General features: G+C 50.0%; 1 protein-coding gene across 1 annotated transcript in view; it reads left to right on the forward strand.

Moving 5' to 3' along the window:
* Nucleotides 1-24,297, forward strand: part of LOC147095717 (complement C4-like) — a 383,861-nt gene that overhangs the window by 127,620 nt on the left and 231,944 nt on the right. The window contains exon 11 of the mRNA XM_085973700.1: nt 3,964-4,107. Coding sequence (XP_085829826.1) covers nt 3,964-4,107 — 144 coding nt within the window. The remainder of the gene's footprint in view (nt 1-3,963; nt 4,108-24,297) is intronic.

Raw genomic sequence — 24,297 nt, forward strand, 5'->3', positions numbered from 1 at the left:
GAACAACAACAGCAGCACCAGCAACAGCAGCAGCAGCAGGAGCGCTTGGCTGCTGCTCACCCATCTGAAGCTGCACAGGCCAGAAGGGGCATTTCCCAGGTGGCCACACACACTTGCATCACGCAGGTAACCGATGCCCTTTTTGCCCTCGCGCACAATTACATCCATTTCACCAAGGATCGAGCAAGTGTCACGGCGTGAGCAGTTGGATTAGCTCATCTGGCAGGCTTTCCAAGGGTGCAGGGCGTCGTTGAATGCACACATGTGGCCCTTACGGCACCCCATCGCAATCCAGGTATTTTTGTCAACCACAAGGGCTTCCACTCCCTTAACGTTCAGCTGGTGTGTGACCACAAGAAGGAAATTTTGCATGTTTGTGCCATGTACCCTGGCAGTTGCCATGACTCCTTCATACGGCGCCAGCCTAGTGTGCCTCCACTATTCATTCCGCCAGACCAACTTAACGGATGGCTACTTGGAGACAAGGGCTATCCCCTGAGGACGTGGCTGATGACGTTGTTGAGAAGACTATCCAACGAAGCTGAGGAGAGCTACAACTCCAGCCATATGTCCACCAGAGCCATAATCGAACAACCATCGGTTTGCTGAAGATGCGCTTCAGATGCCTGGATAGATCAGGTGGAGCCCTGCAGTACTCAGCAGCCAGGGTCTCCAGAATCATCGTGGTTTGCTGTGCACTTCACAACATGGCACAGCGTCGTGGCTTGCAGATTCCTGAGGGCCAATTGGCTCCTCACATATCCTCCTCAGATGAGGAGGAGGAGGAAGAGGGCGAAAACAAACATCCTGCAGAGGCCCATCAACCAGCGGCAGCATTACACGAGAACATTGCTGCCCGGGATGCAAGGAACGCACTCATCCTGGCCAGATTTGCTTAGCCTAGTCAATCAAACACTTTTGCCTCACAGCTTCTTACCAGAGCATTGACAATGGCCAAGAACCAGAGGATTCCGAGCACTCCGACCACCATACTAACAGTTGCAAGTATTCCTAAGGCCTCAATGTGGAAGTCCCAATAGCGAAATGACAGACGCCACAACTGCAACATTTGTCATCAGAATTTTTATGTACAATTATGATGAGATGGCATTTTTACACTAAACACAAAATTCCACCCAAGTGACTACCCTTGTGACTACTTGTGCTTTATCTTCCTCTTACGCATGCTCCTACGCAGTGCTTCCCCTGTGGCTTCAGCAGATGTGGAGGCCCCTTGCTCACTTTCCTGCTGCTCCTGTCTCGACACCTTTGGCGGGCGCCCTCTGGGGTTGCGAGCCTGTGAGGGCTCGTCAACAGTCTGCTGCTCTTGCAGCTGTGCAGTGGTTGAGACGTTTATCTTATTTAGGTGCGGAATCCGGTGGGGCTCTGACCGAGGGCTCTGCAGTGGCATGGAAGTGTGAGCGCTTGGAGAGGAGCCCCCACTTCCTTTAGGTATGCCACCAACCTCCCTCTCATGGGTCAGGTCCCCCTCAGTGCCTGCAAGTGGCTGGAGAGCACCTTGCTGCACATCAGGGTGTCCATGGGAACCCGTATCTGCAATAGCAGTCCTACTCTGAAGGACTTCCATGAAGGTCTGGTTTCTCTGTTCAATAGATGCTCATCGCTCCTCAAGAGATGTCATTCTATTCTGAACAATTACCATGTTTTCCATACCCAGGCGACAAAGCTCCTCCATGGCCGTAGCCCTCCTCTCCTCTACCGTAGCCATCCTCTCCTCTACGGAAGCCAGCCTTACCACGGAGGTAGCAATTGTTTCCACGGAGGTAGCCATCCTTTCCGTGGTGATGCGTTCATACGCCAATGACTCCACAAAGGCTCTGCTCATTTTGCTATGGACTCCTCCATGCGCTCCACACTCGCAACGACCCTAGAGACAAAACCTGCCAGAGACTCCTGCATCTGTGCCTGGAGTTCCATCACCTCTGATCTTATGGATGGACCCAGAGGCAGAGGGTCGAGATGCTGCTGAGCCGAGCTGGCAGAGTCCTGCGCCCTCCGACTAGGATTCTCCACTGCTGTCCCTGTCTCCACAATCTGCTGATGCTCACTTGTGAGCTGTGATACACCAGGTGACAACACTACTCTATGTCCCGAAGGTCCCACCGAGGTGTTTGAGTGTTTGCGCTGGTGCTGGGTGCGCAGAATTCTGGTGACACTGCGCCCTCAGAGGTTGCAGCTTCCTCTGAGGAGTCTGGCTGCTCAGCCTCTTCTTCCTGGCTAGGGGGGATGGATGCTTGTGGTGGTCCTGTGGGGGAGTAAAGGAAAGAGTCAGGGATGTGATGCAAAGGCTACATGCACATAGATTTTTGCAGATGCTCATAAGTCCATCTGTTACAGCTTCACAATCATTATCAGCGACTCATGAAATGTCAAAGAGAGAGGTGGAAACTTTCCTGTCACCAGCTTGCTGTGTTGCACCCGTCTGTCCGTCCCCCACGTGCGAATCATCCTCAATGCCCATGATTTCCAGGACGGCCTCCTCCCAGGGGGTCAGGTGGGCTAATGAGGCTGTCCCTCCTCCTGTCCTGGCTCGCTCTCTTTTGTTGTGAGCTCTCTTTTCCTGCAATGAGGGAGACAAGTGGAGGCTGAGTGAGAATGAGCGAGTGAGTGTAGAGATTGCATAGCATAGATACTTAGAAGGAGACAAAGATGGAGTGAGGTTGCAAGACTAAGGGCCCTCCCTGTTTGTTGTCAGTTGTGTTCAAAGCATCAGAGTGATCGGGAGTGTGAGGGCTGCTGGCCAATTAAGTTAAAATTGCATCTATCTCCCACATCCATTTAGATTTGTGTGGGAAACACGAAATTCGGATAACACGACAACAGCCCGCACCTGAGTTAAAATCCAGCTCATTGTGTCTGTGCTGGCCGAAAAAGAGCTATCCAGCCTAAATTTGGTAGTTAAGTGTGCAGCTGGTTGTTATTTCATGGAGTTTTAATGGTACAAAGAAGACCACTCTGAACCGGGGAAGGAACCACACCATCCAAATTAATCAATGGTCCAATACAATTGTCTTCTCAGGATCAGATACCCAAGGGTTGAGTATATAATATCTGGCAGCATATCACAATCAATTGCTGGTCTAATCTCTGATTATGGGAATGGTGGCATAATGGTTATGTTACTGGACTAGTATTCCAGAGGTAACAACAGAAAACACTGGAAAAACTCAGCAGGCCAGGCAGCATCTGTGGAGAGAGAAACAGAGTTAACGTTTCAGGTATTCCAGAGGTCCTGGACAAATGATCTGGAAATATGTCGTTCAAATCCCACCACGGCAGCTGGGGAATTTAAATTCAATTAAATAAATCTGGAATAAAAAGCTAGTATCAGTAAATGGTGACCATGGAACTATCGGATTGTCGTAAAAACCCATCTGGCTCACTAATGTCCTTTAGGGAAGGAAATCTGCCGCCCTTACCCGGTCTGGCCGATATGTTCACTCCAGACCCACAGCAATGTGGTTGACTCTTAACTACCCTCTGAAATGGCCTGGTAAGCCATACAGTTGTATAATGGCAGCTCACCACCACTTTCTCAAGGGCAATTAGGGATGGGCAATAAATGCTGGCCTTGCCAGTGATGCCCAGATCCTGTGAATGAATACAAAAAAAAGTTACATCAATTTTACATTGGATTCTCTACACTGACCGTCAGAGTTTTTACATGTTTCTGGAAACAGGTAGAATTGAAATAAGCGGGTGAGGCAAATGTAGCTCCTCATGATGTCATTCAGAAATGCCACACAACACTTTATGAATAATTCAGGCGCGATTTTCGTGTCGCCTTTGGTTCGAGCGTGTGACATTACCACAATCGAAGTTCAATGGAAGGGGAATCGGGCTGACTCTGTTGGCGTGGCAAAGACAAATTCCTAAATTATCACATTCTTTCTTCCTGAATAACTGAACAATTTTTGACTCAGCTATTATTTCACTCTGTAGGTCCAGGTAACTTATCCTGATGGATCTCCTGCCTCAGGTGTTTCTGTTAAGTTAGCAGGAGAACAATCACAAAATACACAGGAAACCGGCCATGTCGTGTTAACAATGCCGTCCCCTGCAGATACAGATTTCTTTGAAATTAAGGTAAGAACCAACAGCTTGAATGATTTTTTTCTATGTTTACTTTTTTGCAAAGCTTTCAATCTTTTTGTAAATGTGTGAATACGCGACAGGTTAAAATCAATGTAACAATCTCTACATCAGTCAAGCTCTCAGATGAACAATTCCAAACAAAGTGTTGAATAAGTGAAGCGAGTGGTTCTTGATCACGAAAGCAATGTGAATTATACGCCACCAATATTTGTCTATGCAAACAGAACCTTGTGTAATTTGATAACATATATGTGCTACAGTGCAAGTCACTGAACATTTCTACACAACACCCGAGGGAGAAGAATCAGAAATATGAGGTCGAGTATAATTTGGAATAGCAGAAACCTCGAGAAATTGGTCTCTGATGTAACCTATGGATAATTGTACACATACTTAGCGAAGCCGAGTTGCAGCATACGAGAACATTTTTTTCTCCAGTTATTTCCCTGCTCTAGTTCCTCTACTTATTACTCTTATGGTCTCTAATGTGTGGACAGGATGCAAAATGCTCGCAGAGTCTTAAATTTAGTGTGCGGCAGATTTTTTAATTTCATTCTGGGGATATGGGGTTTACTGGCAAGCTCGGCACTTATTGCCCATCTCTTGCTGACTTTGAGAAGGTGGTGGTGAGCCGCCTTCTTGAACCGCTGCAGCCCGTGTGGTAAAGGTGCTCCCACAGTGCTGTTAGGGAGGGAGTTCCAGGATTTTCACCGAGCGATCATGAAGGAACAGTGATATACTTCTAAGTCAGGATGGTGTGTGACTTGGAGGAGAACTTGGAGGTGATGGTGCTCCCAAGCACCTGTTACCCTTGTCCTTCTGGATGTGGAGGTGGCAGCCTCGACATATCATGGTTCCGTCCTGGTCAAAATCCTAGAACTCCCTACCAAACAACACATGGTCCAGATGGATTAAATCCACGCATTTTAAAAGAATCTTGGAAGAGATAGCAGAGGCATTACTACACATACTAATAATTCATTAGAAAAAGGTGTAGTGCCAGAGGACTGGTGGATATCTAATGTAAAACCTATATTTAAGAAGCGAGATAGAAGATGTCTAGTTTACAAAGCTAGGTGACAGTGTCAGTTGTGAAGAGGATGTGAAGAGGTTTCAAGGGGCTCTTGACAGGCTCAGTGAGTGCGTGAGAACATGGCAGATGGAATATAATGTGGATAAATGTGAAGTTGTCCACTTTGGTAGAAAAAACTGAAAGGCAGAGTATTTCCTAAATGGTGAAAGATTGGGGAATACAGATGCTCAAAGGGACCTGGGTGCCCCTGTACATGAGTCACTGAAAGTGAATGTGCAGGTGCAGCAAGCCATTAGGAAGGCAAATGGTATGCTGGCCTTCATTACAAGAGGATTTGAGTACAGGAGTAAAGAAGTCTTACTCCAATTATATAGGGTCTTGGTGAGACCACACCTGGAGTACTGCATACACTTTTGGTCTCCTTGCCTAAGGAAGGATATACTTGCCATAGAGGGAGTGCAACGAAGGTTCACGAGATTGATTCCTGGGATGGCGGGACTGTCGTATGAGAAGAGATTGAGTAAACTAGGTCTGTATTCTCTGGAATTCAGAAGAATGAGAGGGGATCTAATTGAAGCATACAAAATTATTACAGGGCTTGATAGGATGGATGCTGGGAGAATGCTTCCCTTGGCTGGGGAGTCTAGAACCAGGGGCCACAGCCTCAAGATAAAGGGTAGGGCATTCAGGACTGAGATGAGAAGAAATTTCTTCACACAGAGGGTGGTGAATATTTGGAATTCTCTACCTCAGAGGGCTGTGGAGGCTCAGTCATTGGGTATATTCAAAACAGAAGTCGATAGATTTCTGACTAGTAAGGGAATCGAGGGATATGGCGATGGGGCCGGTGAATGGAGTTGTGGCAGAAGATCAGCCATGATCTCATTGAATGGCAGAGCAGGATGTAAGGAATTAGCACATGCTAGCAGGGTTGGGGTTGTTGTCTCTGGCCAGTCAGAAGCCTCTGAGCTGCTCCAGGGACCCCCAAGTGGTTTTGAAGCGCTCCGCCATTCCTGGTTCTGACCGGCGGACTTATTCGGTAGCGATGTAGACAGAAAAACGTGACTCGTGGTTTAGGTGCAAAACAGATCAGTATCTATTGAAACAAAAACAAAGAAACAACTTAAAAATTGATACAGCACAGCTCTGCCTGGTACAGCACTTCTACTTAACGCAGTACACTCAGTGTCCACTAGAGCGCTTCTTGCTCAGTGCAACACTCCTTTAAATACAGCACTTTAAAAACAGCTACACAGTGTTCACCACAGCACTTATCTGCTTGGTGCAACACCCCCTTTTAATACAGTTTTAATATAGAAACACCTTGCTCACTACAGCACCTTTGCATAGTGGCTTTTACTTAAAAACAGCACTTTAATACAGTTGCTTTCAGTGTTCACTGAAGCACTTCTCGCCTTAGTGCAACACTGTTACTTAAATAGGGGAGGAGAGAATGGACACAACGAGTGAAGATCGACTAAAATCACAGTTCAAACAAAATTCCCGCTTAATTCCCACCCCTATACCTATCCTAAGATGCCTTGTAAAAGGCCAGAAAAATATATGCTCACCAATGAAAATGCCTTCTCCGTGCCCTGCGATCTTTGATCTTCACTGCCCCAAAGTAAGAACACCCCAATATTTTAAAAGTAAACTGCTGGTGTTCCACTTCTTCAGGCAGACTCCCACGTTGTAGAGGGCACAGAGGCAAGGCCAGAGAGAGAGGGATGGCTTCTGAGAAGCTATCTTTTATACCCCACCTGGAGCCGAAATGTTCCCGCCCAGATCCAGACGTATCTGGGCCAAACAAAAGGGACCCAAAACCGCTCCCACTGTCTGCAATGGGTTCTGATGAATTACCCATTCATTCAAACCGTTCCCTTTCAGTTCAAATGTGTCTTCAATTGTCCGTGATGGGCTTTCGAATAAAGCTGCAGTGGTTTGAAATGTGTCCATTTCCTTGATTGCTTGAGTAAATAGCCTTGAAGGTATTGTAAACAAAAAGTCATTGTCCTTGTGGTCAGACTGAAACCAGTCTCAAGTGGTTAATCCTTTGTGTAGCAGTTTCTGTAAACACATCGATTGTCTCTGCAGGGAGGGGAAACTCCCTAAACTGCCTTTGATTGGCAGTCTGGTCAGCCATCTTTGATCTTCACCTTTTTCACAGACACACACACAAGCTGCATTTTCAAGTCCTTTGTCTTTTGCCATGCAGTCTGGTGGCCATTTTGAGCCCCTGGATTTTTAAAGGTATATTACCCAGGTATTCTTTAATCAAAATTAATCTTCAGAACTGTAGGAAATTTCAAAATTATTGCGAAATCCTACAGTCCCCCATCGGATACTAAAACTTGCTTGTAGTATCTTTGTCAAAACTGAGCAATAATTTCTGACCCCCCACAAACAACCTTCCCTTATACTTAACTAAATCTATCTTTGATCCCCCGACACCTCCATCTCCCCTGCCCAGAGAGAATCGTAGTACGGCAGGCATCTATAGACAGAAAACCCAAAATTAATTAAATAATCAATACACGGAGGGGGTCCAATGCCCCTGCACCAATTATATTCACAATAAGTCAAGCATGGAGGGGATCCTACACCCCTTCACCGCTTGTAACATAATTTTAACATGATACAACTTCTTTAAAGGGGCTGTCACCCAGCCAACATATCTGCTAAAAAAAACAGATGGAAGACAAACGAGCTTCCTTTAACTCCAAACAATCAGTAAAATAATTAACAAGTTCTGTAAATTCTTAGTCTTAAACTGTATTTCTAGCAGCAGTTTTTAAAAATGTTGTGGGCATCTGTTTCCTGCAGACCCCTTCCTTCGTGGACTAGGGTTGCTTCTTCTCTCGACTCCCATGACACGCTGGTCCCCTGTGCTTTCTGGAACTCTGAAAAAGACAAAACAAAACATCTCACCAGCTCCCCTGGCTCGGGGGGGGGGGGTTGTAATCAGGTCCCGCGACCTGGATCCACAATACATTTCTGGAACGGTACCACACTCAAAACTTATACACTAATATTATTTCAATACAAAACAAAACTTAACACGTTCTACCTTAATACACATTCTACCTTAAATCTTTAGTCACACATTACTTGACCAAAACTATATACAAGCGCCGCCCATCTCTGGGTGGCCAGCTTAATCCCTGGTTGGGCTGCCACAGGCTGCTCCCTGCAGCATGGCTGGACTGATTCCAGCTTATAGACCCTCACAGCTTATGGCTGCTAGTTGGGGACATCCTACATTTGGCCTCTCCCTGACGCGGGAGACCGCCCTACTGAAAAGTGGGTGACCATACTTTCTTGGGCTGGGGTACCCGAAGAGATCTCCTAGGGAGTGTTGCCGGTGGGGCTACCCTGGTGAGCAGGCCCTTAGCTTGGGTCACACTCCCTGCTGGCTGGGGACCTCCTCCTTTGAGTCCCTCCCTTCCCAAACCTGGGCTGGGGACAGGCAATCCCTTGCCACTGGCTGCCGGTGGCTGACAGCCTTCCCCTTCAGGTCTAAAACCTGGTTCAGGCTCCTCTCCGGAGTCCCACAAGAGAGGGGGAATCACTCGGGCCAAGTGCTGGGGAGCTTCTACAATCCCAGCTGCCTGTTCCCCTGCCCCCTGCTGAAACAACCCGCATTGTTTGATATGACTGGCTGCCTACCAGTAATCCTGTTCAAAATCATGAATAACTCCTCCCCTGACACAAGCCACAGCGCCTGCCTGTGCAGCCTGTGAACTTGTACCTGCTGTGGGCTGGGGATTTCTATTCTCAGGTTCACTCCCAGCTGCCTGTTTCCCTGTGGGTCCCATTAAGCTAGATGGGACCCCGTTAGACCGGGGTGAATTGGTCAGGTCCTCCGAGTGGACCACCGTGCTGGAGGCTCCAGTGTCCACCGAATATCTCCCCTGCACCATCTCAACCCCCATCTCAACATAGGGCCTGCTCCACTCAGCATTTTCGCGGGGACACAGGTCAACAGGCTGCACTGGCTCTAGTCATTGCTGGGAGTGGGGTTGGGCAGACAGGGTTAAAACACCGGTGGTGGCTGCTACTACCCCCTGGCCAGTCAGAAGTGACCGTAGGGACTGCAAAAAGGACTCAATTGCTGCGGGAGGGAGGTCTGGCCCTGCCTTTTGGGCTGGGGCTGTGGGATCCATTTCTCTGTCCTTCCAAGGATTTTTACAGTCTTTTCTCCAGTGACCATCTTTCCCACACCCGTAGCAATTTAACCTAGCCTGAGAGGGCCGGTTCCCCTCCTAGTGCCACTCTTTCTTACTCTGGCTCCCAGGTTTAACCTCATGGACTCTTCCCTTGGGTTGGGGAGCCTCGATACCCCTCATGTTCCTGAAGGCTACTGTGAGCCGGCGGATCAACGCTTCTTCGGTGGTCTGGGGGTCTCGGGGGTCAAACCAAGCCAAGATCTGGGCTTGGATCAGGGGTAGGCTGTTTGTCATGAGACACTGGAGCCAGTGAGTCAATTGGACTGGGTCCAGCGCTGCCCGCCCTGGCATTCCTGGGCATGCGCTCCGGTAGACTGGCCAGAGCCTGTCTGCGAATGCCTGCGGGGACTCCCCTGGGAGCTGCACTGTTCTTTCCACCCGAGCGAATGGGCTACCATCATTGAGTCCCATGGCCTCCAATACCTCATTCTTAAGACCCTCATAATCCCTCTGCCACCTTTTGCACTCACCAGATAGGGACTGGAGGAAATCACCTGCCAGGGAAAACAGCAGCATTTTTGCTTGCTCTGCCTCATCGCAGTCATTTACACAAGCTGCCTGTTCTATCTCCCTGAAGTTCATAGAGGGGTCTCCCTTTTTAGTGAGCTTGGGGATGTGGCTAACCATGTCCCTGAGCTGTTGGCTGCCATACGGCACCACAAGCTGATTCTGGATATCCCCTGGGTCATCTTCATCAACGGGCGGACCGTAGCTCCGTTGTCGGAGGGGTTACACTGGTCCTGGTCGCGGCCTATTTAGCGGGGCCTGCTGTGCTTCCTCTACCTTCCCATCCTCCACCCGCCTTTGCTGCCAGAGCTCCCGAAAGCCCGGAGCCGTGGGTGGCGGTCGTGGGACCTCTAATTCCCTGACCAGCCTTTCCCTGGGTGTTGCCTGTGGGACGGTTTTAATTGGGTTGCCAGTAAAATCCGACTGACCTGCCTTCAGGCTGATCAGACATATCATCCCCTTTGCTCTTTTTAAAGCCATATTCAGGCTTTCTAGTACGATAGCAAAATACTGCAGATGTTGGAAATCCGAAATAACAAAAGAAAATGCTGGAAAAACTCAGCAAGTCAGGCAACATCCGTGGAGAGAAATTTGAGTTGATGTTTCGGGTTTGACCCTTCTTCAAAACTGGAGAGAAAAGGAACTAGATCGAAGGCAGGGCTGCGATCGGACAAAAGAATAAAAGAACCAAAAGAAGTAAAAGAGATTAGAAGCTAGACGAGATGGTAATAGGCTGTGATTAGGTGTAAAGTGTGCTGGCAGGGCAAAAGATAGCTGCCAGGTGTGAGAGAGAAACAAAAGGAGAGGGGGGGGGGAGAAAGGAAAGGAGTGGAAAAATATAAGTGAAAATGAAATAGGGGCCGAGGTTATGATCTGAAATTGTTGAACTCGATATTGAGACCGGAAGGCTGCAGACTGCCTAATCGGAAGATGAGGTGCTGTTCCTCGAGTTTACGTTGAGCTTCCGTGGAACAGTACAAGAGGCCAAGGACGGTGAGGTCCGAGTGGGAATGGAGCGGTGAATTGAAATGACAGGCGACCGGAAGCTCGGGGTCACCCTTACGGACTGAACGGAGGTGTTCCGCAAAGCGGTCACCCAATCTGCGTTTGGTCTCCCCAATGTAGAGGAGACCGCATCGTGAGCAGCGAATACAGTATACTAGATTGCGGGAAGTACAAGTAAATCGCTGTTTCACCTGGAAGGGGTGTTTGGGGCCCTGGACAGTGGGGAGGGGGGAGGTATAGGGGCAGGTGTTACATCTCCTCCGCTTGCACGGGAAGGTGCCAGGCGAAGGGGAAGGGCTGTTTGGGGTGATAGAGGAGTGGACTAGGGTGTCTCGGAGAGAGCGGTCCCTGCGGAATGCTGAAAGGGGAGGGGAGGGGAAGATACATTTGGTGGTGGGATCACTTTGGAGGTAGCGGAAATGCCGGAGGATTTTTCCGCAACCGAGGATTCCCCTCTACCGTGGTTGACACTGCCCTCGACCGTGTCAGTTCTATCTCCCGCACCTCTGCCCTCACCCCTGCCACTCCCTCCCGGAACCACGATAGGGTTCCCCTTGTCCTCACCTTTCACCCCACCAGCCTCCACATTCAACGGATCATACTCCGGCATTTCCGCTACCTCCAAAGTGATCCCACCACCAAACGTATCTTCCCCTCCCCTCCCCTTTTAGCATTCCGCAGGGACCGCTCTCTCCGAGACACCCTAGTCCACTCCTCTATCACCCCAAACAGCCCTTCCCCTTCGCCTGGCACCTTCCCGTGCAAGCGGAGGAGATGTAACACCTGCCCCTATACCTCCCCTCTCCCCACTGTCCAGGGCCCCAAACACCCCTTCCAGGTGAAACAGCGATTTACTTGTACTTCCCGCAATCTAGTATACTGTATTCGCTGCTCACGATGCGGTCTCCTCTACATTGGGGAGACCAAACGCAGATTGGGTGACCGCTTTGCGGAACACCTCCGTTCAGTCCGTAAGGGTGACCCCGAGCTTCCGGTCGCCTGTCATTTCAATTCACCGCTCCATTCCCACTCGGACCTCACCGTCCTTGGCCTCTTGTACTGTTCCACGGAAGCTCAACGTAAACTCGAGGAACAGCACCTCATCTTCCGATTAGGCAGTCTGGAGCCTTCCGGTCTCAATATCGAGTTCAACAATTTCAGATCATAACCTTGGCCCCTATTTCATTTTCACTTATATTTTTCCACTCCTTTCCTTTCTCCCCCCCCCTTTCCTTTTGTTTCTCTCTCACACCTGGCAGCTATCTTTTGCCCTGCCAGTACACTTTACACCTAATCACAGCCTATTACCATCTCGTCTAGCTTCTAATCTCTTTTACTTCTTTTGGTTCTTTTATTCTTTTGTCCGATCGCAGCCCTGCCTTCGATCTAGTTCCTTTTCTCTCCAGTTTTGAAGAAGGGTCAAACCCGAAACGTCAACTCAAATTTCTCTCCACGGATGTTGCCTGACTTGCTGAGTTTTTCCAGCATTTTCTGTTGTTATTCAGGCTTTCTATCTCTGCTCTACAGGGGCCATGATCTGCTTCCTCAAACCCTTGCTCGCTGGCCAGCTTATATGCTGCCTTTACTTCCCTAAATTTTTCCTCCTGCTCTTTTACTCCTTATATGAGGCGAGTGTTCTCCTCCCGCACCCTCATCTCCTTGTTCTTGGCCTCTGCAACTAGGCACTTCAGGTACTCTGACTCGTACCTCGCGTGGCTTTTCCCCTCACTAAACTGAACTACCAGGCGCTCTACCTTGGCCTGGTATTCCTCAACCTCCCTTTCCCTATCCCAACTCTCTGCTCTGGCTTCCCTAATCCTGCGGGTAACCACCCCAAGCCTGCGGGAACCTAACCACAAACAAACCAGTGGGATAAAAAGAAACCCAATAAGGGCTGCTCTCTCCAGACTCAAACCACTGTCTGCCACATCGTACACCGTTGCCGACAGTCCTGCCGCAGTCGCCATTTTGTAGGAATTAACAACGGGGGGGGGTTATTTGTCTCTGGCCAGTCAGAAGCCTCTGAGCTGCTCCAGGGACCCCCGTGTGGTTTTGAAGCGCTCCCCTATTCCTGGTTCTGACCGCTGGACTTATTCGGTAGCGATGTGGACAGAAAGACGTGACTCGTGGTTTGGGTGCAAAACAGATCAGTATCTATTGAAACAAAAAGAAAGAAACAACTTAAAAATTGATACAGCACAGCTATGCCTGGTACAGCACTTCTGCTTAACCCAGTACACTCGGTGTCCACTAGAGCGCTCCTTGCTCAGTGCAACACTCCTTTAAATACAGCACTTTAAAAACAGCTACACAGTGTTTACCACAGCACTTCGCTGCTAGGTACAACACCACTTTTTAATACAGTTTTAAATACTGTACTTTAAAAACAGCTACACAGTGTTCACCACAGCACTTATCTGCTTGGTGCAACACCCCCTTTTGATACAGTTTTAATATAGAAACACCTTGCTCACTACAGCACCTTTGCTTAGTGGCTTTTAATTAAAAACAGCACTTTAATACAGCTACATTCAATGTTCACTGAAGCACTTCTCGGCTTAGTGCAACACTGTTACTTAAATAGGGGAGGAGAGAATGGACACAACGAGGGAAAATTGACTAAAATCACAGTTCTAACAAAATTCCCACTTAATTCCCAACCCATACCTATTCTAAGTTGCCTTGTAAAAGGCCAGAAAAATAAATGCTCACCAATGAAAACGTCTTCTCCGTGTCCTGCGATCTTTGATCTTCACTGCCCCAAAGTAAAAACACCCCAGTATTTTAAAAGTAAACTGCTGGTGTTCCACTTCTTCAGGCAGACTCCCACGTTGTAGAGGGCACAGAGGCAAGGCCAGAGAGAGAGGGATGGCTTCTGAGAAGCTATCTTTTATACCCCACCTGGAGCCGAAATGTTCCCGCCCAGATCCGGATGTATCTGGGCCAAACAAAAGGGACCCAAAACCGCTCCCACTGTCTGCAATGGGTTCTGATGAATTACCCATTCATTCAAACCATTCCCTTTCAGTTCAAATGTGTCTTCAATTGTCCGTGATGGGCTTTCGAATAAAGCTGCAGTGGTTTGAAATGTGTCCATTTCCTTGATTGCTTGAGTAAATAGCCTTGAAGGTATTGTAAACAGAAAGTATTGTCCTTGTGGTCAGACTGAAACCAGTCTCAAGTGGTTAATCCTTTGTGTAGCAGTTTCTGTAAACATATCGATTGTCTCTGCAGGGAGGGGAAACTCCCTGAACTGCCTTTGATTGGCAGTCTGGTCAGCCATCTTTGATCTTCACCTTTTTCACAGACACACACACAAGCTGCCTTTTCAAGTCCTTTGTCTTTTGCCATGCGGTCTGGCGGCCATTTTGATCCCCTGGATTTTTAAAGGTATATTACCCAGGTATTCTTTAATCAAAATTAATCTTCAGAACTGTAGGAAATTTCAAAATTATTACGAAATCCTACAAGGCTCGAAGGGCTGAATGGCCTACACCTGCTCCTATTTCTTATGTTCTTATGAACTATAGCCCAATCAGATTAACATCGGTGGTAGGAAAAATATTGGAATTCCTACTAAAGGAGACAATAGAAGAACATCTAGAAACCAAAAATATAATAACAAATAGTCAGCATGGATTTCAAAATGGAAAGTCCTGCGTGACCAACCTAATTTAATTTTTTGAAGAGGTAACATAGAGAGTGGACAATGGTAATGTTGTAGGTGTAATTTATCTAGATTTTCAAACGGCCTTCGATAAGTTACTCCATAATAGACTAATGAATAACGTCAAGGAATGTGGAGTCAGGAGACAAGTAGCAGAATGGATTGCTAGCTGGCTTCAAGACAGAAAGCAGAGAGTAGGAGTAAAGGGTAGCTATTCACAGTAGTAGAAGGTGGGAAGTGGGGTCCGACAAGGATCAGTGCTGGGACCACTGTTGTTCACAATTTACATTAACTATTTTGACTTTGAAATCAGAAACACAATTTCTAAATTTGCGGATGACACCAAATTGGGGAGATTGTCAATACTGAGGAGGACTGCAACAAATTACAAGAAGACATTAATAAACTTGCAGAATGGGCATATAATTGGGAAATGAAATTCAACACAGATAAATGTGAGGCATTACATTTTGGTAAGAAAAATAGGGAGGTCACATATTACATGGAAAATAAGAATCTAAATGGGGTAAAGGAACAAAGGGATCTTGGAGTAGAAATACACAAATCACTAAAAGTTGTCACACAGGTTAGCAAGGCCATAAAAAATCAAACCAAGCACTAGGGTTTATTTCTTGAGGGATAGAATTGAAAAGTAGTGAAGTTATGCTAAACTTGTATCGAACCTTAGTTAGACTGTGGCGGAGACCACATAAGGACAATAATACAATTCACAATGTATAGCCAATGTGGTTATATGTACCTAAACATAATTCACTATGTATAGCCAATGTTGTTATATGTACGTACTTGGTTGGGTTATCGGGGAAGGGTCCCTTTAAGAGGGTCGGTAGCGTGATGACGTCATGCGTCGGTAGCGTGATGATGTCATAGCCCTGCAACGAGGCTGAGAACCTGTCCTCATGGAGAGTGAATAAAGTAACACGCGTTTTGCCTTTGCTGCAACAAAAGTCTCAGAGCCTGTTGATTTCTAATGACTCCAACTATTGTGACCCCACTGCTCTTTTGGACGATTCCAAAGACCGCATCCGAAATGGCGACGAACGCCGTTTCCATCAAACTACCCAAGTTTTGGGAACGACAGGCTGTCGCTTGGTTCGCCCAGGCCGAGGCGCAATTTGCACTCCGGGACATCACCGCGGACGACACGATGTACTACTACGTCGTCTCCACTCTCGGCAGCTCCACCGCGGCCAGAGTCGTGAGCCTGCTCGAGAACCCCCCGGAGCTCAACAAATTCGAAACGCTGAAAACGCACCTCTTAGAAACTTTTGGACTCACTGAAGCCGAGCGCGCACGCCGGCTTCTCTCTCTACCCGGGCTTGGCGACTCCAAGCCCTCGGAGCTGATGGACCACATGCTGGCCCTCCTGGGCACACACAAGCCGTGCTTCCTCTTCAAGGAACTGTTCCTTCAACAGCTGCCAGGTCAGGTATGGTCGGCTTTAGCCAACTTTTCCATTACCGATTTCCGTGACCTGGCCAAGGAGGCCGACAAATTTTTCTTCGCCGGGCAACAGCACTGCGCGGCCACGTGGAGCCCTGCCCCCACCGATACAGCCCAACGGCAGCAGCCCACAAGCCTCTGCTTCGACCACGCGCAGTTTGGCCCCAAAGCCAGGAAGTGCCGGCCCCCGTGCAGTTTTCCCACATCGAAACAAACGAAAGACCACTCGTCGGCTGCTATGGCTGTCGGCCGTTCAGGCAGTTTGTTATTTATTACGGACACCGACTCCGGACGTCGTTTTCTTTGCGACACGGGTGCCCAGGTGAGCGTCCTGCCTACGTCAAACATAGACATGCAAGGGGGGAAACCACAGCCCCGTTCTCGAAGCTGCCAATGGCAGTTCCATCCGCACCTTCGGGAAACAGAGCGTGGCACTTTGTTTTGGCGGGCAGCAGTTCACCTGGGACTTTGTCACGGCAAAAGTGTCCACCCCCCTTCTCGGCGCCGACTTCCTCTGCGCAATGGCCTTTTGGCTACTGTGTTCCCTCAGCGGGTCCAGCACGACGAAGTTGTCCAGCGCACCCTTGGCCTCCGACGAGTTTTCCCGCCTCCTCGCCGAGTTCCCGGACCTCACGAAGCCCACGTTCTCGTCCACCGCCAGCAAACATGGGGTAGAACGCCACATCTTGACCACCGGTCCGCCCGTCTATGCCCACGCTCGGCGCCTCGACCCGGGGAAACTCGCTATCGCTAAAGCCGAGTTCGACACCATGGAGCGCCTCGGCATCATCCGCCGGTCGAACAATCCGTGGGCCTCGCCCCTCCACATCGCTCCAAAACCAGGTGGCGGGTGGCGCCCGTGAGGCGATTACCAGCGCCTCAACAACCCTACGACCCCCGACCGCTACCCGATTCCATACATCCAGGACTTTTCCGCCCGCCTGGCCGGGAAAGTGGTATTCTCGAAAGTGGACCTCGTCCGGGGTTACCACCAGGTCCCTGTCCGGCCGCAGGACGTCCCGAAAACCGCGGTGATCACCCCGTTCGGGCTGTTCGAATTCCTCCGCATGCCATTCGGCCTCAAAAACGCTGCCCAGGCTTTTCAACGCATAATGGACACCGTGTTACGGGACCTGACATTCCTGTTCGTATACCTGGACGACATCCTCATCGCCAACGCCTCCAGGATGGAGCCTTTGGACTCTCTTCCAACGCCTCAGCCAGCACAGCCTAATCATTACCCCAGCCAAGTGCCACTTTAGCCTGTCCTCGATCGACTTTCTCGGGCACCGCATCACGAAGGACGGGGCGGTGCCACTGCCATCGAAAGTGGAGGCCATGATGGACTTCCCGCGACCCCTCACCGTGAAGGCCCTGCAGGAGTTTTTGGGCACGGTGAACTTTTACCATCGCTTCATCCCCCGAGCAGCCCAGCTTATGCGGCCCCTTTATGAGGCCCTCAAAGGCAAGCCCAACAAGCTCGCCGTCGACTGGTCCGAGGAGATGGACAATTCTTTCACGGACACGAAAACGGCCCTGGCTAACGCGACCATGCTGGCGCATCCGTTACTTGATGCGCCGCTCGCTCTCACCACCGACGCCTCAGACTATGCGGTCGGCGCCGTCCACGAACAGTGGGTCAATGGCACCTGGCAGCCGCTCGCCTTCTTCAGCCAGCAGCTCCGCCCCAACGAGCGGCAGTACAGCACCTTCAATCGCGAGCTTCTCGGCCTATACCTCGCCGTCCGACACTTCCGTTTCCTACTGGAGGCTCGCCCGTTCACAGCGTTCGTGGACCATAAACCGTTGACCTTCACCATGGCCAAAGCTTCCGAGCCGTGGTCGGCCTGTCAGCAACGCCAGCTGGCCTTCATCTCAGAGTTTACAACGGACATCCAGCATGTGGCTGGGAAAGACAACCCCGTCGCCGACTGTCTCTCCCGAGCCGTCGCCAGCGCCGTAAACCTCGGCATCGACTACACCCGCATGGCGGCCGACCAGGCCTCCCACCCGGAAGTCCAGGCCTGCAGGACGGCGGTCACAGGCCTTCAAATAGCGGACGTCGCGTTCGACGATGCCGGCACCACACTCCTGTGCGACGTCTCCGTTGGGCAGCCACGTCCCGTCGTGCCCAACGGGTGGAGACGGCAAGTTTTTGACGCCATCCATAATCTTTCCCACCCGGGCAGGAAGCCGTCACAGAAGCTTATGGCGGCTAAGTTCGTCTGGCACAGGCTCAGGAAGGACGTTCGCGACTGGGCCAGCACCTGCGTGGTATGCCAACGCTCGAAAGTGCATCGCCATACTAAGGCACCGTTGGCGCCTTTCGTGGTGCCCGAGAGGCGGTTCGACCATGTTAATGTGGACCTGGTGGGGCCTCTGCCGCCCTCCCGCGGGTTCACCCACCTCCTCACAATGGTCGACAGAACCACCCGATGGCCGGAAGCCGTCCCGCTGTCTTCAACGACGTCCGCCGATGTGGCTCATGCTTTCATCAGCACTTGGGTCGCCTGGTTCGGCGCCCCATCTCACATTTCCTCCGACCGGGGGCCCCAGTTCACGTCGGAGCTCTGGAACGCTGTCGCCCGAGGCCTCGGGTTGAGACTCCACCGCACCACAGCATACCACCCTCAGGCTAACGGGCTGTGCGAACGGTTTCATCGCTCCATGAAGGCCACGCTGCGGGCCAGCCTCTGGGACGACAGTTGGATCGACAGACTCCCCTGGGTCATGCTGGGACTCAGGACCGCCTCCAAGGAGGACCTCCAGTCCTCATCCGCTGAGCTCGTCTACGGACAGCCGCTGCAGGTTCCCGGGGATTTCGTCCCCAATGCAACGGAACCTTGGTCCGCAGCCCGTCAGCGGTCCGACCTTCTGGACAATGCCAAGGTTTTCGCGCCGGTGCCCACGTCGCAGCATGGCCTCCCACAGTCCCACGTTCCGCTCGACCTTCGTGCGGCGGAGTACGTTTTCGTCCGCCACGACGCCCACCGGGGACCTCTTCAGCCACCCTACGATCGACCATTCCACGTCCTGGAAACCGGGGACAAGACCTTCGTAGTGGATGTCAACGGTAAGCCGGACTGCATTTCCATGGACCGTCTTAAGCCAGCCCACCTGGATCTGGATAGACCCGTTGAGTTGGCACAGCCCCCGAGGCGGGGCCGACCTCCGGTTTCTGCACTCTCAGTCCACCACCGAGCGCCCGAGGTCCCTCCGATGAATCCCCCGGTCCCCGCCCTGGAATTAAGGAGCCGTTCCGACCGTGTGATCCAGTTCCCCCAACGACTGACATTGCCAGTGCTAGTGAATTCTGGGGGGACGTATGTGGCGGAGACCACATAAGGACAATAACACAATTGACAATGTATAGCCAATGTGGTTATATGTACCTAAACAGAATTCACAATGTATAGCCAATGTTGTTATATGTACGTACTTGGTTGGGTTATCGGGGCAGGGTCCCTTTAAGAGGGTCGGTAGCATGATGACGTCATGCGTCGGTAGCGTGATGATGTCATAGCCCTGCAACGAGGCTGAGAACCTCAGTCCTCATGGAGAGTGAATAAAGTAACACGCGTTTTGCCTTTGCTGCAACAAAAGTCTCAGAGCCTGTTGATTTCTAACGACTCCAACAAGACCACACTTGGAGTACTGCGTACAGTTCTGGTTGCCATATTGTAAAAAGGATATAGAGGCACTGGAAAGGGTGCAGAGAATATTTACAAGGATGATACTGTGGCAGAACCACTGCATGACTCTGGCTAACTGTATATAATTCTCTTTAACGATGTTCTAACACCAGCCTAAACCTGTACCATTGCGTTAGGCATTACTGTGTTTTGTATATAGAGTTTGCATGTACGGGGCATGGCCCCTTTAAGAGCGTGGGAAAACGTGGGTAAACGCGATGACATCACGTTGCAAACCACAGGGCTGCCCAGGCAGTCCTTGTGGCATCTCCGTTAAGTAAAGACCTGTTTAATTGTTCTCTGGTGTCGATTTCCGTTATTCGTAGGAAGTCGTTAATTCCTACATTGGTGACCCTGTTTTTGTGAACGTTTTCACAGAAGAAGAGCACAGCATGGAAGCAAACGACATTTCACTAAAGCTACTGCAGTTCTGGGAGCAGCAAGCGCCCTCGTGGTTTATTCAGGTCAAGGCCCAGTTCGCCTTGAGGAACATCGATAAAGATCAGACCAAGTATCTTTATGTGGTCTCCGCACTCGACAGCTCTACCGCCTCTCGGAACGTCAGCCTCCTCGAAAACCCCCCCAATGGAGCGCAAGTATGAGACCCTCAAAGCGCGGTTACTGCAGGTTTTCGGGCTCACAAAATCGGAGCGCGCCCGTCGATTACTCGCTATGCCCGGGCTCGGGGACTCCAAGCCTTCAGAGTTGATGAGCCAAATGCTCGCACCCCTGGGCTCAGAACGGGAATGTTTCCTATTCCGCGAGATTTTCCTCAGCCAACTGCCTGAACAGATACAAGCTGCCCTGGCCAAATCTGAAATTGAAGAGTGCGCAACACTCGCTGAGGAGGCTGACAAAATTTTCTCTGTAACTCGGCAGCACTGCGCCGCCATGAGGCACCCATCCCCCACAGACGCCGCCCCAGCTCGTCAGCCTGCTGGGCTGTGTTTCTACCATGCGCAGTTCGGCGCGAAGGCGAAGCGTTGCCGCCCTCCCTGCAGTTTTCCCCAACAAAGCAAAAAACGACTGACAATGCGACCACCGAGGGATGGGTCTAACGGGCACCCCGCGGCCGCGATGGCGATCGGCAATGCGGGAAAATTGCTGTTCATCACTGATACTCTCTCCGGTCGTCGTTTTCTGTGTGACACCAGAGCGCAGTGCAGCATTTTACCCGCGTCTGCCCTCGATGTGCAGACGGGGAAACACGGCCCCACCCTTGAAGTGACAATGGCGGAGTAATTCGGACCTTCGGCAGACGGCGAGTGGAGGTGTGCCTCGGGGGCAACGTTTTCACTGGGAGTTTGTTACGGCCAAAGTTTCCCAGCCCCTCCTTGGCGCGGATTTCCTGTGCGCCAACAGCCTGCTGGTCGACATTAGGAACCGATGGCTGATCAATGCAGCAACTTTTAATTCTCTTCCGTGTTACCGCAGTAACACTACATCACGCACCGTCTCCTGTATGTTCCTGACTCCTGATGAGTTCGCTCGCCTGCTCGGCGAGTTCTCCGACCTGACACGACCCACGTTCTCCTCCACAGCCATGAAACATGGTGTGGAACACCACATCACCACCAACGGCCCTCCGGTCTACGCGTGGGCCCAACGCCTGGAACCTGGCAAGCTGGCGGTCGCAAAGGCGGAGTTCGCAACCATGGAACTGTTAGGGATTATTCGCCGGTCAAATAGTCCCTGGTCTTCACCCCTCCATGTCGAACCGAAGCCTGGCGGTGGATGGCGGCCATGCGGCGACTATAGATGCCTAAACGACGCCACCACTCCTGATTGGTACCCGATCCCCCACATTCAGGATTTCTCTGCCCATTTGGCAGGGAACACCGTGTTCTCAAAAGTCGACCTCGTCCGGGGCTACCACCAGGTCCCAGTTCATCCACAAGACGTCCAGAAGACCGCAGTCATCACCCCATTCGTCCTCTTCGAGTTTTTACGGATGCCGTTTGGGTAAAAGAACGTCGCCCAGGCTTTCCAACGCCTGATGGACTCCGTGCTGCGGGACCTCAAGTTCCTCTTCCTCTACCTAGATAATATCCTAATTGCCAGTCCTACTAAGGAAGAACATACCTGTCACCTACGCACCCTTTTTCGACGCCTCAGCCAACACGGCTTGATTATCAACCCAGCCAAGTGTCAGTTTGGCCTGCACCAAATTGACTTCCTGGGGCATCGCATCACCTCAGAGGGAGCGGTTCCTTTACCTTCGAAGGTAGAGGCGGTGACATCCTTTCCGCACCCGCAGAACGTAAAGGCCCTGCAGGAATTCCTAGGCATGGGAAACTTTTACCACCGTTTCTTGCCTAAGGTGGCACTACTCATGCAGCCCCTGTACGAGGCCCTCAAGGGCAAGACTGGCAAGAGCCCGGCAGACTGGACGGATGACATGGCCCGAGCGTTCGCCGACACCAAAAGCGCCTTAGCCAACGCGACTATGCTGGCGCACCAGCTGCCAGGAGCCACCATCGCCCTCACCACCGATGCATCGGACTACGCAGTCGGTGCCGTGCAACAGCAGTGGGTGAACGGGATGTGGCAGCTGTTGGCATTCTTCAACCGTCAACTACGGTAGAACGAGAGAGCATACAACATGTTCGACCGGGAGTTGCTCGCCCTTTTTCTGGCCATCCGCCATTTTCAGTTCCTATTGGAAGGACGTCCTTTCACCGCCTTTGTGGACCATAAGCCACTAACCTTTGCAATGGCCAACACCGCCGAACCGTGGTCAGCCTGACAGCAGCATCAACTGACCTACATATCCAAATTCACCACGGATGTACCGCGCGTGGCCGGTAAGGACAACCTGGTGGCAGACTGCCTCTCCCGCACGATCGTCAATACAGTTCATTTGGGCATCGACTACGCCCTCATGGCAGCGGACCAAGCCTCAGACCCGGAAGTCCAAGCTTACAAAACGGCTATCACTGGCCTCCAGTTGGCCGACGTCCAGTTCCATTCGGCAGTTATCACGCTGTTGTATGACGTCTCTGTAATGATCAATAACATGTCATTCTAGAGTGATACACTAGATGGAGCCGTAGAGCTGTATAGAGCTGTATATTTAGTTGTATGTGTTTAATACTACACTACCCACGATGCACTAGGCTACCCACAAGGTAGTAGTCAAGATGGCTGCCTGCACACAGAAGTACATATGCTGAATCTCTACAGGATGCTGTATAATAGAGAACATGTACCGAATAAATGACTAAGCAAAAGTTAGCTGTTCATAATGCAAACGACTAGTTATTAATGAACATAACATGGTACCAGGAGTTGTGAAATTCTGCTAAACATTGTGAAACGCGACATGGAAACTTTGAAGCCACCAGGAGGTTTGAATCTCACGGGAAATGTCGACTACAATTGGCGGGCTTTCAAACAACAATTCGAACTCTACATTGCTGCCATTGGGTTCGGTACGAAGCCAGACGCAAATAAAGTAGCATTGCTGCTTACGGTTGCAGGCCCACAGGCGATAGAGGTATTTAATACATTTGTATTTAATCCAGAGGAGAACAGAAACAAATTAGACGATGTGCTAAAGAAATTTGATACACATTGTTCTCCCAAAAAGAATGAAACCTATGAGAGGTATGTGTTCTGTTCAAGGACATAGCGGCAAAATGAGACTTTTGATAGCTTTGTGACCGATCTGAAACTGAAAGCACAGACATGTAATTTCTCTGAGCTGAAAGCATCCATGCTTCGTAACCAAATTGTGTTTGGTATTCATGATAAAAAGGTCAGGGAACGTCTGTTGAGAGAAACCGAACTAACATTGGAAAATGCTGTGAAAATATGCCAAGCCAGCGAGCTAGCTCAAAAGCATGCGAAGACTTTCAGTGAAATCAATAATGATGCGATTGTAGTAAATGCTGCTGTCGGTGCTGTGCCCTACAAAGGGAAGAAACATGGGCAGAACTGAAATGAAAAGCAATCGGAGGAAGGAATTTTTAATTGTAAACGCTGTGGTTACAAACACCAGTTAATACAATGCCCAGCATTTGGAAAAATGTGCACAAAATGTCATGGAAAGAATCACTTTGCCAAACAACGCTTTTCAAATTAAAAACAAAGAAAGGGCAACAAGTCCAAGTCAATGTGATTGAGGACACTGATTTAAGTGAGACAATTTTTGTACGAATGGTGTCATGTGACAATGTCAAAAATGATACAGAAAATGTGGAGCCCTCAGGTATGGACAATGCTGAACATAAAATTAATGCAGTAAAAGAGGACAAATGGATGATCCCACTGCAGATAAATGGAGTATTAGTTACATTGAAACTGGACACTGGGGCAAAAGCAAACTTAATTAGTATGAGTGACATTAAAAACATGAAAGAAAAGCCCAAAACACAGAAAAAGTCAGTACTACTGAAGGACTATAATGGACAGAAAATAGATAGCTTAGGTGTATGCAGACTTAAAGTGACAGTCAAAGACAAAGTGCATCATCTCATGTTTTCTGTTGTGGCTGAAGGACTTGATTCACTACTGGGTGACAAAGCTTGTGAGGACTTAGAACTGGTCAAGAGAGTCTACTGTATAAACTGTGCCATAAGCAGACCA

The sequence above is a fragment of the Somniosus microcephalus genome, unplaced genomic scaffold (assembly GCF_052327205.1).
Source record: "Somniosus microcephalus isolate GS21.2 unplaced genomic scaffold, FLI_Smic_1.0 unresolved_chr1, whole genome shotgun sequence".
Classification (NCBI taxonomy): domain Eukaryota; kingdom Metazoa; phylum Chordata; class Chondrichthyes; order Squaliformes; family Somniosidae; genus Somniosus; species Somniosus microcephalus.